A 15003-nucleotide genomic window follows, 5' to 3' on the forward strand; every position below is an offset into this window, starting at 1 on the left:
CTTTATGACTAGCATTGCGAGAAACATGTTGACCTTTCTGTGATAGGCAGTGTAAGGACTTTTAACTCTGCCCTCTGCAAGTCAACCTCTAGATGATAGGGTACTTGACACATAACACCATATATGAGTAGGGAAACATAGACCCTCATTATGACTTTGGCGGTCTATTCCGCAGGCTGCCAAAGTCACTGCTGCCATAGGACCGGCAGTGTTGGCGGTCTTCAGACCGCCATATTATGGCTGCTGGCTGCTCTCCGCCACTATTTGGCAGGGCAGCTGCCAGCTGCCATACTGGCGGTCGGCGGTCTAGTGGAGCTTGCTCCGTTGCCACCCCCAAGTACCACAACGCCACCCGCCATATTACTACATTGCAAACGGCGTGGCAGTGTTGTGTTGGCAGGGCACTGGCGGCAGACCAAGCATCATCCCCATTCCCTCTTGGACGACCACAGCGACCACCAGGTAAGGTGATCGTCCTACAGGGGAGGGGGAGTGTTGAGTGTTGTGTGTGTGAATGGGGGTGTGTGTGCGTGTGAAAGAAGCGGGTGGGGGGTGTTGTGTGTGTATGTGTGCGTGTGATTGCAAGTGTCTGTGTGCTTGTGTGAATGCGTGAATGCGGGAGGTGGGGGAGTATGTGTGTGTGTATGTGGGGAGAGGGGGAAGTGTCGTGGCCGTGTGTGCGAATGACTGAACGTGGAAGTGTGGAAGTGTGCGTGTATGTATGTAAGTGTGGTGTGTGCGTGCGTGGATGGGGCGGGGGTCAGTACGGTGATGGGGGTCACTAAGGTCATGGGGTGGGGAGGTCAGGATGAGAACCGGGGAGAAGGGGGTGTCGCTGCTTGGGGGTAGGGGTCTTCTGGTGAGGTCAGGTGGTGGGGGGCTTCTACATGGGGGGTTGGGGAGTCGTATTGCGGTGACAGGAATTAGTATTCCTGTGGCCATTATCCTTACCGCCAGGGATTTATTTGGTGGTGGGGCTGCCACCTGAGAATCCCTGGTGGTAAGGATAATCATTATACTGCAGGCCGTGTTAGGTGGACCGCGTGTCATAGGTGATCAACTTTCAGCCAGGCGGTCCCACCCCCCTGAGGGTACAGGCGGTGAACTGGCTGCAATGCAGCCAGTTCACTAAGGAGGTCATTATTTGGTGGTCCTGCATGGCCACGCTGTCGGCGGTCTGACCGCGAACGCAGGTGTGGTGGTACAGGACCACCAAGGTCATAATGACCTCCATAGTCATTATTCTTACTTTCCTCTCACCTGCTTTGTTTTTAACCTTGACAGATGTTTATATTTTCAATAAAGATTCATGAAATGGTTCCTCTAGTCAATTTGAATAGATTAATTCCACTGATCCCACATTATTGCATTCACTACCGGCAAAGATTACTAAAAGATCTCCGGCAAAGAGCCCCCTTGAGGGGCCCGTCAGGCATTGCAGTGCCGGCCTGACGGGGAGCAAAGCCCGATGATGAACCATGTCACTGAATGGTGAGTGAGGGCTCTTGTTCCCAATCTTGAACACTCACAGGGACCTATTGGTTCCGCCCTGACTGGTTAGAGAGGAATCACTTTCACTGTGGAACTGTGCATCCGCTTTTTTGTTAGTTGTATGGGAGTATCATGCACAGGACCATTAATAAAATCAGACCTTCTCTGATTGTTTTGGTATCTGCAAAACCCACCTTTATGACATGCTGGATTGCCAGCGGAGCAGGTGATGGCGAATCCTGCCTCCGACTAGTCCCTACTGGGGAAGAGTCAGACTAGGAAGGTCTGGAGGCAGCAGCAGGGGTGGATTGACCGGACTGCTGACTCCCTGTTCCTTGAGGACAGTGGATCCCATGTCCCCAGCAATGCAGAGGCTTGGTAGCATACATGGCATGGTGGCTGGATGGTAACAGACGTGGCTGGGTACCCCTTCCATAGCCAAGAAAGGGGTAAAAGCAGACTGAGGGGGACAAGAGACCGCCACAAGGCCCAAAGACCTGGTCGTAGCACATCAATCCTTTAAGTGCTCGAGTGCTGAGTGTGCTTTCTCTCCGAAGAGAAGGGTGCCATCAAGGGGCATGTCCACAAGATTGGCTTGGACATCCCCTGAAAAGCCAGATGTCGTCAACCAGGCATGGTGCTGCAGGGCCACTCTTGAGGCAAATGTGCTGCCCAGTGAGTCAGTCGTGTCTAGTCCACATTGGATTGCAAACTTTGCTGTGTCTCTCTTCATCTGCTTGGTAGAGTACAGACGGATCACAATGCCAGGCTGGTGGAAGAAAACATCTTCTCAAGTGTGTTCAGCCTCTTGGATTCCCTATCCAGGGATGCAGAAGGGAATGTGCCATTGGATGTAGCGACTTGGATGACCAAGCTCTCAGGGGCAAGATGTTGTATAAGGAAACTTGGATTGTCCGGAGCATGGCAATGGCGGTGACAAATTGTCCTGTTCACATGAGCCCCTGTGCTAGGTTTGGTCTACGTACCCAGTAGGACATCTGTAAGGGTTTCATTGAAGTGGAGCAGGGGTTCAGAGGATGAGGATCCAGGTTGAAGCATCTCTGTCAAGAGACTAGTCCTGACTGCCACTGTTGGCAACTCAAGGTCCAAGACCTCAGCTGCTCTTCGCACCACCATAGAACAGGACATTCCCTCCTGCGTAGCCATGGTAGGGAAAGAAAGTATGCCAGTACCTGGGGCGGTCTCCAAGCGACTGGCTTCTCCCAAGTCCATACGCCATTCCATTGTATCTTGGAGCTGGTATTCCAAAGAGTCGACCAAATTCCTTACTGTATCCTGGCTGATTGGAAAGTGGCTCAAGATACGACATAGGAGGCACTGCTTCTGTGTGTGCTGAATCAACATTGTGCGCCGCCCATCCAACTAAGTGTCGGAGTGAGCAATGAGGATGGGGATGGCACCGTCCCGGAGCACGGGCTGCTCTGGGAGTACCGGGGAACGTCGAGATGGTACCACCAACCCTATTTTGGAACCAAGCATGAAGCACTCTGCGCCTGCTCCGGGTACCTTCCTCTCGACTGGGACCTCGACTTGTGGGGAACCTAGCGTCAGGCTTCATGGACTGTTACTGCAAAGCCTTGGGATGCATGGCCCAGCACTTGGAGCACAACTTTGGGTGGTGGTCACCCTCCATACACCAAAGGCACTCAAGGTGCTGATCCGTCACAGACATTGCCCAATTACAGGATCTGCAGGGCTTGAACCAGGTCTTCCTAGATGACATCCTTGACTCACCAGGAATTAGCAGCTCAAAAAAACGTAGACAAAAAGTCAAAAGAGGACAGTCCAAAAATGTACTGAGGGGTAGCACTCTTAGGATCAAAGCTGGCTGGCATGGAAAGAAAAGAACTGATGTCAGAGCGTGGGAATGGCAACGTTGTAGGACCCGTGCCGTCATATCCAGTGCAGATGACGTCAATGACAGACGTGGAGCCAATTGACCCCACCTAACGGCGCACAGCGGTATTGTTCAAGAAAAATCTCTGGATCCTGACTAATGCCTGGGGGAAATTGGAAGGTAAGGAATCTGCAACTAGATGTCTCTATCAGATAAAAACATGTTGGGATGCAGTGTATAGTTTGATTCAGCGAAGAGTAATAAAAATCTTTTGAATGCTTATTTCACCTTTGATTGATGGCAAGATTTATGTAAGAAATTACTTCCTTAATTGATCTGCAGCATTTTTACCTTTATGTTGATCTTGCAAAAAATACTTATCAACTGATGACATAATGTACTATTGGTTTAATAACCACTGTCAAGAAAGCAATGATCATTCCAGCTGAATTCTAACTGTACCATTCACCCTGTGTTCTGTACGTCTGTTTTTCAGGCCCACCATTCTATGTCCCTAATTCTGTAATTGAAAAGTTATATGGTGAGTTGTTTCCTTAATTCTTATTGCACATTGTTTGGATCAGGGATATTTGTTACTCCACACCATAAAAGCCTACAGAATCAATATAATCAATTAAGTGGTCTGCAATATTGTTTGCATATTTGTTTCAGTTTCTCTTGTAGCCAGTAATAATATTTTCAGCGTGTATATTACAAACCCAGTTTATTAGTGTTACCAGCATGAAAGCTGGAAACCTATAAAGGCAAGGTAACTAAAGATTAAACACTGTTTTTTTGGTTTAGCGCGTTGTATTAAAAGATGTTCCTCTACAAACACTGTAACCATATTGCATCACTCCTTTAAAAAGTAACAGATCCGCACTAATATCTTTTTTTTTTCTTACCTTTACAAGGAGTCTATCTGACATGAGGGTGTAGGAAGTAGACAGTTTGTTCTGAGCAAAATTGTTATTAACATAGCTCTCTTGAAAATCTGCTTAACATATTGTCTTTAGTAAGTGCCATTTAGTCAAGATCCTGCATGTCAATCGTTCTAAAATTAGTGGACAGGTGAAGGTGTTGTTATTCCTGCAAATGCAGAAGATAAATGGCTAACAGAACTAAATAAAAATATTATTCCGGTCTTGGGCAATATACTTTCTTACAAACGAAAATGTTCTGCACCTTCAGGAGGCAGTTTTGTAGACTGGGCACTTTGAGCGAACTTGGCAATAACACATCTAAAAGTACACCGTTATCCTGAGTAACAGTCTCCAGAGTTTGAATCAATCAGAAAAGTTTTATTCGATTTTTTAAGTTAAAAACATAAAAGTCAACAATTAAACGCAAAAAAAAATCTAGAGCAGTTTTGAAAACATACATCAAATATTATATACATCTGTGCAAAAAACACAAGAAGAAGCATTATACATTTAAAAAAAACAAATCATCAGTGAGTTCCTGCTCTTAGTCACTGCCCACAGAATCCTTTGCCATACTATGGCATACATGTGTATTGGATACAAACTGTAAAAACAGGAATGCTGGTCAACATTGCCTAAAATCATGAAAGTTCAGAATTGGTAAAATGCAAAACTTCCATAAGTCCATTTAGTATTTACAGAATAAAACACAATGAATTGTTCTCTATTTAGAAGTAAGGTTACAGGGACAATTAATTAAATTCCTGGACCAGTCATTAATCACCGGAAAGCTGACTAGGCACAGGAATATATCCAACCTGACGCCGGTTGAAATAAATCTATGTTGGGCGTTAGACACATGCTGTAGGTAAGGTTGTAAATCAAACATGACCAAAGTCGTCAATGCCTACGAACAGTGCTTTTCATCACCTCACAGGTCAACCTTTGATACTCACATAAGACCAGGCAGTGTGCTCTAAATTGCTTTCTACTAATGTTCATTAGATGCTCAGTTTGATCAAAGTAGTCCTGGTGCACAGGTCATCCATTTTTTTTTTACATATTTCAGCCAATTAAACTGGGAGGCTGCATCTGACTTTAGTCAATCCGTGACAATATCATGATTTAGGGCAGCTTGCTCAGTAGTCCAAATCCTATGCCATAATAACATGGGTTGGTATTTCACTAGATTGCTAAGAAATGAAAGACCCAGTTCTGTGTGACACACATAAGTAGGGCAACTGTCAGGCGCTGCAGGTACAAATCGCAGAAAAGCATTCTCAGCCACCTCCAGCTGTTGTCAATCAGAGTGCCCATACACACCAGCCCTATATGTAACTGTTGACACACACTTTGAATTATAAATAGTTAGTAACTCCTTCACGGGTTTCTGATCCAGTTTTACTTTATTGAAGCTTCCTAATGTTAAAACCCTGATTCCAACTGCCCCTCTGATCAAACATTATACCCAGGTACACAAATGTTGTTTGTAAATCAATACGGTTGTCTTCTATATTCAGGTTCCTGCATTTCACTGGGCTTCTACCACACTTTATGATAAAAGTGTTCCCCTTATTAATAGAAAGCCCCCAAGGTTTGTGTAAAATTCACAAAAGTATTCACCAACCGTTGTAATCCGATAGGGGTACAAGCCATTAGCACAGCATCATCCTCATAGAGGAGGGCGGGAACTGGGCAAAGCCGAACTTGGAGAAGGTTGTTGCAACGCTCAGTCAGAACCTGCCCCAAGTTATTATTATAAATAGAGAATAGAAAGAGTACTAACACACAACCTCACCTGACTCCTCTCACTATGTGGAACTTACATGTGCTCTCACACTCTCATATCTGACTACGGCTGTGCTACCTGCATACAAATGCCTCAAAAACTCAACTCAAGGAGGGTCCACTCCAATATTGATCATTCTACTCCAGAGCTGATCATGGACCACACAATCAAAAGCAGATGATAAATCTACAAAAGCCAGGTTCAGGTTACTGTTTTCAATCTCAGTGTATTTCCCTATTAATAATGTGAAACTGAGACCCTGTTCAGTTGTGCCAATGCTGTGTCGAAATCCATACTGAAGGTCAGATATAATTCCGTTCGACTGGGCCCAGTCTTCTAATCTGTTGAGCAACACATGCCTCGGGATCCTTACCAATGAATCAAATAAAGATATTCAGCGATAACAGGCAGGGTTAAGGCGGTCCCCCTGCTTATATATTGGGACTTTTAGGGATTCTGACAAGGTAGTTAAAAAACTAGCACTAGCACATGCATGCATGATTAATGTTAACAAAGGTACCCCCAGAGATACAGTAGCCTTGTAGAGATCCACAGGAAATGAATCTGACCCAGGGGCCTCTCCACATTGATTAGCTCCTAATGCCAAAGTACTCTCCTCCTCCACTGCAAATAAGATATTGGTAAAACTTAGAAGGTGGTCTAAAGGATGTAGACATATCAATAGCCGAGTGATGAAGTGCCCCATAGATTTTTTATAAATATCTGAAAAATAGTTGACCCACTCAGATTGCTTGATAGCAATATCCAGCCTATGGGTGTCTTCAGGTCTCTAAAAACGTGGCATTTACGGCTCGCCACAATGCCCTATTATCATTGTAAGGATAGCTTCATAAAGGGACTCCCAGGCTTCATCTCTCAAGTTTCTCTTTCTCTGCATCAGGACTTTTTTGTACTCCCTGCTGCGAGCTTGTACCTCAGACCTACACCTGGGGACATTTTGCAATGCAGATTTTAAACTCTTATGGGCCTGTGAACACGATGAATCAAATCAGCCTCCTCTTTTTTTAAGTGGGTGCTTAATAGACATGAATAAACCATTTTTAACTCCTTCTGTGATTTGCATAAATGCCTCAATAATTTCCTCATAACCATCTATCTCAGCTATCTCATCTAAACAAGTGTCTCTCTGAGTAACCACCAGTTGTTACTACAAATTTTACAAGATACATTTGAGACCACCATAGAATACACCAATTAGTGCCAACAATACCAATGTTATCCACAATATATGGTTTAAAATTCGATGTCGGTGTGGCACTGTCCCCCACACAAAAGTTAAAACTTTGAGGGTAATGGTCGCTCATTGCATTACTGTGAATGACAAATTCCTTTATTAACCGGAGAATACCATGCTGAGAATAACACATAATCAATACCTGTATTAACTCCCCTCTCATTAAAAGTGCTTTTAAATGGGACTTCAGAGCTACAAAATTCATTACGAAACCGTAAATCATAGTGGCACAATAAATCAATAAGAAGATCGCCATATCTAGAATGTATACAATTTGATATTGACACCTTTCATGATTTAACAGACCACAGATCTTAGTTGACTTGATTGGATACAAATTAACATTAAAGTCACCTCCCCAAAGGATTATCATATCCCTGTTAGACACCGTGAACAGAGTAGCAAATTCAGAGTCAAATTGCCTCATAACGCTCCATACTTCGGGCATACCCACATTATTATTGTAAAAGTTTACCACTGCTCAAAGGGAATTGGTCGGTAACTTAATGGTAATAATTTGAAAGCACACCTTTAACACTGCCAGGTGCACCTCTGTGGAAGGCATACAAATCGACACAGAGGAACAAAGTCCCCCTTTCGTCTCCCGGAAGAGGATGGAATAGCGGGAGTGTGGTTTTATAACTATTTAAATGTAAAGGTTCCACTAACCAGGTCTCTTGAAAACACAGTATGTGGAATCCCATAATAAACTCAATCCATTCAGCAGACAGCAATTTACTTTTTAACCCTACTATATTCCAAAATACTAATTTATTCCTCCAATACAGGTCATGATCATCAGGGGAATCACGACTATCCAAAGATATTAATATTCTGCAGGTGGAAGGGGAAGCCAATTGCAAACTCCTTAACTAGGTAATCTCATACAGAGTACAAACAGCATCCTTGAGGGAACTTACTGCTGCAGGCACCCGAGGGTCCCAAAGCCAGACTAGAATTCAATCAACTGGCACCATCAGTAGATGCCAAGCTACTAAATCTATTCTTAGTTGGTAAAACATAGACAAGACCCAATGGAGAAGTGGGATTTAAGGATTCCTTTACTTTCTTTTCACCTGAAAACCCTCACAATGTGAAAGGTTGATTAAAATAAAACCCAAGGGAAGCACCATAATGTGATTACTTGGTTCCATTGATGCTTTTATGCATTTCAAGATTGTTTCAACCAATTGTGGGGATTTAAAAGATAAAACCATGCAGTCCCTCTGGCAAAGTTTTCCTTCCTCAGCCAACCCATTTAACTCTCCTACCCATCTTAATGTCAGAAAACAGGGCAGATAATAACCCGGTTTTACTGCGCACACAATGCAGCAAATTGTTTCTTAATGAGTCCCAAGTCTCTTGCCCACTCAATGGTGCCCTGCTTCCAGCACAGCAGGAGAGTTTGCGACTTTAAGAGCGCCCGATGGCACGCTGACCAGTGAGCGGCGCCAGCTGCAAGGTGAGATGTAGCCCATAGTCCTGGGCTAACATGTCCTGCTTCCCCAAAGTTTGAATCACCAAATATATAAGAACATGTGGATTTCTACAAAGCAGACTAGACATATATGTTTTTTAATTCATTGCTATTATGCAGTAAAGCAAGATACAACAATTCAGCAAACAAAACACCCATCTAAGTTCCCAAGACTACACAGGTAACTCTGCTAGGTTCACATTAACTGTGTTAACAGATAGTCAGTAACATACAAATGATGCGGGACAGAAATGCAGTTATGGCAATGCCTAGGTATTGTGGCTGTTAAGACCTGGGACTGGAAAGGAGACTCTCAATCCATCTGGAGTGCTAAGTATGTACTGAAGGTGCTCCAGTTGTTTTTAGAACATGTTCTTTCTAGCGCCGGGACCCAGTAGTCTTCATGGTGTTCCTGCCAGTAGCCGCATCTGGGAGCCAATCCGATGGACTGGGGCTTCCCCTGCAACTTCAATTGGCTGTATCTCCTCTTTTTGCCTTTTTTTTGCAATGAGTAGAAACATTGCCGTTAAGCTGCGAGTGCCAGTTAGGACATCTCTGGCATGCCCCAGTAGGGCAATGAGTAGGGTTGTGGTACAGAGTCTGCTATCACCAAGCCTATTCAGTCTTATAGTGCTGTCCACTATTTGGTGATTTTGGGACAGATCCCATCAAGATGCAGGAAATCTGACTCTTCAGCTGCGCAGAATGTGCGGTTCACCCACAGCATCAGGTCCATCCTCGCAAAGCCTAAGTATGTCTCAGTGGTTTTAAATTCACAGCTCCTCCACACCATTGTTAGAAAGCAGATTCCTTGTAAGCTAAAATAACGTTCTGGCTCAGCTCAGAAAAGTGTATATGTTCGCAGCTGTCAGGGGGATAAGTGGTTAGTACCATTGTCAGGGTACTCATATAAGGGCCAAGTTGTTCCTTTCTAGGAGGCCACTTCATGTATCTCAACTTCTTTGCCAGATACCCTCCTCTAAATTTCTTTGTTTCATAGATGCTTGAAAATTCACACAGGTGTTTGATTTGATAAACTGAGTTGTTAGATGATAATATTAGAAATAATAATACATAATTTGTGGACCCTGTCTTCACCTTCAATCAGGAAGACACTAGGGCTTTGCATGCTTGTCTTTGTGTGGTGGTGCTTCACATGATTCTCAGTAAAAAATGTATCTACTCCCTCTTTGAGGATGTCTACTGGACTTCTCTGTTAAAAATGTTTATCCTGCCATGACCAGAGCCCCTCACATGCACCAGTGAAATAGGTAGATGTTCAGTGGGTGTGTCTTTGTATATATAGCATGGTTTTGGTCCACCATAAGTGTTGGTTACCCCACAAGAATGCCACCCATGTGTTTGTGTATGAGTGTAGCCCAGATAAGGTTTGTTGCCATGTCAAACCTCGAAGGCTTATGCTAGCTGCCTCTCATGTTCCTGCACTGCTCACTCCTCTTTATGCACTGTGTACGATAGCCAACTAATTGTGTGTTGGAGTTACATCCACAAATGTTCAGTGGAATTGAGAAAGTATTTTTGTGGTCTTCTCACTGGATTAGACAGTTCAAAAAAGTCCACCTTTGTCTTACAATGACACATCACCTTACAATCACTGTTGCCAAAAGCATGTCTCCTGCTACCAACTAAACAAGGATGCTATGCTGAGTGTCTCCATTCCATCTCCTTGTAGTCAGCTGTTGCTGAAAAGTATTGAAGGCCAACAAGAAGTACCTTTTTGGCTGTAAAGTCCACAATGCCTGGTTCTACTAAAAGTTGCCTGCCGTAGTACCAGAACTCTGAGACCATCAATGAAAGTTTGTTACTGAGAGACAAAACTGAACTTTTAGCATGATGCAGTAGAACCTGATTGCACCCCCCAAAAATGTTTTTATGAGTTTAGTGTGGCTGATTGAAAAACCCCATCTGCCACTCAGTGAGGACTTAAGCTGGCTGTGTGAGTATTCTTGCGCAAACTCTCCGAATTTGGAAGTAATTCCTGTGGTAGAAATATCTTTCTTCTTTGCCATATCAAAATTCTACAATATGTGTATGTTCAGCAGCACCTGATACAAGTTCTCATATGACTATAACTGTAACTGATCCAACTCTAATGACCACAGTGACAAGTTCCTCGCCACACCCAGCTAAGCCATTCCACGCTACTCTGACAGGGGTTTTGTCCACTGAGAAGAGACTTTTACCTCCTAGGAGTTATTACACTCTGAAGAGTCATCATTCTTCAAGGGACTTATATAAGAAATCATGAACTCCTCATTGAGCCTATTCACCTCAAATAGCTTGCATCCTCTAAGACCTCACATGTTGAGGATGGCAACTTCCACCTTATTGTCATCTTTTTCCATCAGAATTTATTCTCCAGATCCCTCAGATTCTCCACCTGCGCTGATATCAGTCATGAAAAAAAATTGAATATCCCGACCAGAAGCAAACTGGCAACTACTTCAGTGATTTTCAAGACATTTAACAATGCCGTTTTTTTAGACCTGTTCTCCCTCTGGTATCCAGTGTGCTAGAAGTGGCACAGACAACTAAAATCTGAGTGTCTGGTTTTATTTTTGGGAGACCGGCAATATGTTGAGAACAACCACAACTACCACAACTAAAGAAAGGGATCCATTATTTGGAAAAATCCGGGCTAGACAAAAGTTTTGTGACTCTGGAGAAGTAGTATAGACAACCTGAAGACAAGCATAAATAATTAGCTGATAATAGACATACAAGGCAGGTATCTGTGAGGCACACCATGCCAAATGGTGTTTTGAAAGAGGTGATGCCGCAAGTAACATCAATTTTACTTTGAACGTAAATTCTTATGTAATGGAAAATTACATTTTTATTGAAAATAACTGTTTTACATTTTTGTATACGAGCATGACATTTTTCTTCTAGGAAAGTAAGTACAATTAATTATACTCCTGTTGAAGGGTGATGGCTACAACCAAAACCTGCTGAATGATTGATACATTGAAATCTGAATGAAATACATAAAGAAAACAAATAAATAATGGTTAGGAGAAAGAAACATTTCAGTTTGAGTCAAACGAAAACTGAATCTTTAATTTGATTTTTCCTCATAAGCAAAGAAGATGTAAGGAGCACAACAGTTGTGTGGTAATGACTTTAAATACATGTAATAGGATATAGATGAACAATGTATATTTGTGGAATATTAACTAGATTGGCAAGAGCCAGCCATAGAGCTCTTCCTGGCTCCACAGCACTGACAAGTGTTCTCTAGAAATACAGGCCTATTGAGCAACACCCTCTTTTTCGGAGAATAGAACCACGGCCCAAGTTTCAGTAGCAAGAAAGAGTAACACTGTGTGCCATCCCTGAAAGTAGAGAAAACAGTACGTCTGCTGCAAGGGTTTGCAGCTTCTCTGTAACTGTCTGACTGTTGGTGGTGCTCCATTGCTAGGGAGATACACAGATCTCTGAGGGGCTCTCTGAAGCAGTACGCAGTTAACCTAACCTGTGATAGTTTTTTAAAACAAATCTTTCTGAGGCGATGATTGTGTCAGACCAAATTATGCTCCAGAAGACCCCAAACAGTGTGTCAACCAGCTCATCTTATTGCCATTAATTGTCAATAAGATGTTCATCATGGCTTCACCTGAACTGGACTATAACTGGAAGCTTAAAAATAATCTTAAATCATCTCTTATGCAGTAACATGCTGTACAGCACTAATGTATTTGAAGTAATGCATAGGATCAGGACCAAAATGAAACGGAAGGACTAACCCATCTCCCCACCCTACAGCGTCTCCTGTAAACACTGTTTTTTATCGATGGATATGCTTTATGTGTGGCTCTAGGGTGCGAGCTGAAGAAAGAGCAGATAGGTCAGACCCTCACACCCCCCACCACCCCAAGGACCTCTGCTTCATATTATTCCATAATGTCATTTACATTTGAGTTATCCGGCCAAAATCTGTATTCAGGTTTCACAGTAATCCCAGGCCCTTAAGTTAAATTATATTGTGGAACTCTGGATGTGCACACTCATCCTTAGGTGTCATGGCTCTGAATCTGAGGAACAAGTGCTGGGTGCAGTCATAATATCTCCCCTCACAGAAAAACCAGGAGAAGCAGCTCTCCAGTTGAAGCCTGAAGAGGGGAAAAATCTCTATCTCCACATCCACTTCCGCCATCATCCGAGAAGGTAATAATATATTGACTTTTCTCTGGATGAGGAATCTGTGGCCCAGTTGAAAAAAATTAGAGTCTTCAAAGACAACTTGACAGATGAAGCCCTTTCAAAAACCTACTTTTAGTAAGATTTATCTTTTCCACATAGCAGTATCAGCTCAGTTGGCATTTTTAAGTAGTGTGTTGTCCTCTCCTGGTCAAGAACACTTAGGCGGTTATTACAACTTTGGAGGAGGTGTTAATCAGTCCCAAAAGTGACGGTAAAGTGACGGATATACCACCAGCCGTATTACGAGTTCCATAGGATATAATGGACTCGTAATACGGCTGGTGGTATATCCGTCACTTTACCGTCACTTTTGGGACAGATTAACACCTCCTCCAAAGTTGTAATAACCCCCTTAGTCTTAGGGGAAGCATTGTAACAGGGGTGGCCTGATAATTTAAGAAACATGTGCACTGTCTTCTACCTCATAATCCATACAGCATATAGTTTTTGACCTACTAAAGTGAATTTATACATTAGAGGCATCTTCGCTGGTCTGCTGGAAAGCACCAGAGGTAGTAATTCCTCTTAGAAAATTGGATAACTTGCAGTCGGGAAGTCTACCCCATTGTTATAAATGGCTGAAGGGGAAGTGCAGGTCAGGTACACATCACTATTACATTAGCACCAGAAACCAGTGGGAGTCATGCAGGGGAAGTGGGCAAACATGCCTGTTGCTCTCTCAGACCACCAAACCAAGGATTATAGACAAAGCCTGAAATGGTGGGTTGAATATGTTATAGGAAGTTTTCTATATATGATAAGGTTTGCAACAATTCAATGTCCTCAGTCGCTACAGTAAGGTGGCATAGCAGCTGTGGTGCTAGCTAAACAAAATTGCAGTCTTCTGAGGAGATGTGAGCTTCTGAACTAGTCATCAAACTAGAGGTCTCTGGGGACTCCCTAAATGTTGATGGTAACTGGAAGAACAGAATTGGCAGTAGCCTCTACACCCACAGTCAACAAACCTCAAAACAACCTAACTTAAATTCTGGTGCACCATTTGTTTGGCATTGGTGTTGAGTAAAGCATGTTGTGGTTAGTATTTAAAATGTATTATTCTGATGATTTTACTTGTTCTCTGTTGCTTTTTAGGCGAATCCTGTGACATCAGGTTACTACAGACAGTTGATTCACTCGATGAACGAACTAGAGGGTGGGGTCTTGATTATTACTGTGAGAGAATACATTTGCTCACATTAAAGGCTAATAGTCCATGATTATGAGATCAACAAACGACAAAGAACTCCTGTGCTGTTCAAGAACGATCCTGGTTTTATTTTTGAGAACACTGTGTATTAAAACCTTTTGGAAAATTATACTTTTGTATGAACTATAATGTTGCTAAATCTCATCTACTCAAGTGTTTATTTTAAGGGCAAAGGATGTGTGTGTCTGTGTGTGAATATTTTCTCTGGTGCTCACAAATGCAGATTATGCTTTCTGGAGTTTACCCCACCTTTACCCCGTGGTCTTTACTGCAATACACCAAACCAAGGCTTACGTCCTGCATCCTTGTATTGTGATGCATATTTTCACCTTTAGGAGGCCCAAGAAGCTAGTACGATATTGCATGTATTTTTCTTAGAATTAGGGTGGGTACACAGAATACAATGTAGGATACCTATTTCAAACATAGTTCAACCACTCTCTTCAGATGGAACACCACCTGTCTCCAGTATACTCCAACTTCAGGATCGGACCATGTACAATACATCAGAATCATTTTGAGTCACTGAATGGGCATTTTTGTGAATGTGTAATGTGCATACTAGTAGAATAGCAGGGATACGGTGCATATTATGGAAGAATTTAAATTGATTGAGTCGAATCTAGCATTACTTGCCACCTTTTTTTAGATATGCCAGGCTTGCATCCCAGCTTGCATCTGAAAGCTGCACACTGCAGTTCCTTCCTGATTTTATTTTCATTGCTAGGTCTTGACGTGGCTTCTCCTTAAGGAGCACTCCGTGTAGAGAGGATAATGGA

The 15003-nt window shown here is 42.9% G+C and overlaps 1 protein-coding gene across 3 annotated transcripts in view; it reads left to right on the plus strand.

The window, feature by feature from the left end:
- The window catches only part of LOC138259157 (probable thiopurine S-methyltransferase), a 76511-nt gene extending 62178 nt beyond the window's left edge, over positions 1 to 14333 (plus strand). For all 3 annotated transcript variants that reach the window (XM_069206700.1, XM_069206692.1, XM_069206708.1), the window contains 2 exons: positions 3846 to 3890; positions 14110 to 14333. In XM_069206700.1, the coding sequence (XP_069062801.1) occupies positions 3846 to 3890; positions 14110 to 14234 (170 nt within the window). In that variant the 3' untranslated portion in view covers positions 14235 to 14333. The remainder of the gene's footprint in view (positions 1 to 3845; positions 3891 to 14109) is intronic.
- Positions 14334 to 15003: the final 670 nt, after the last annotated feature.

Source organism: Pleurodeles waltl, chromosome 2_1 (genome assembly GCF_031143425.1).
Source record: "Pleurodeles waltl isolate 20211129_DDA chromosome 2_1, aPleWal1.hap1.20221129, whole genome shotgun sequence".
NCBI lineage: Eukaryota > Metazoa > Chordata > Amphibia > Caudata > Salamandridae > Pleurodeles > Pleurodeles waltl.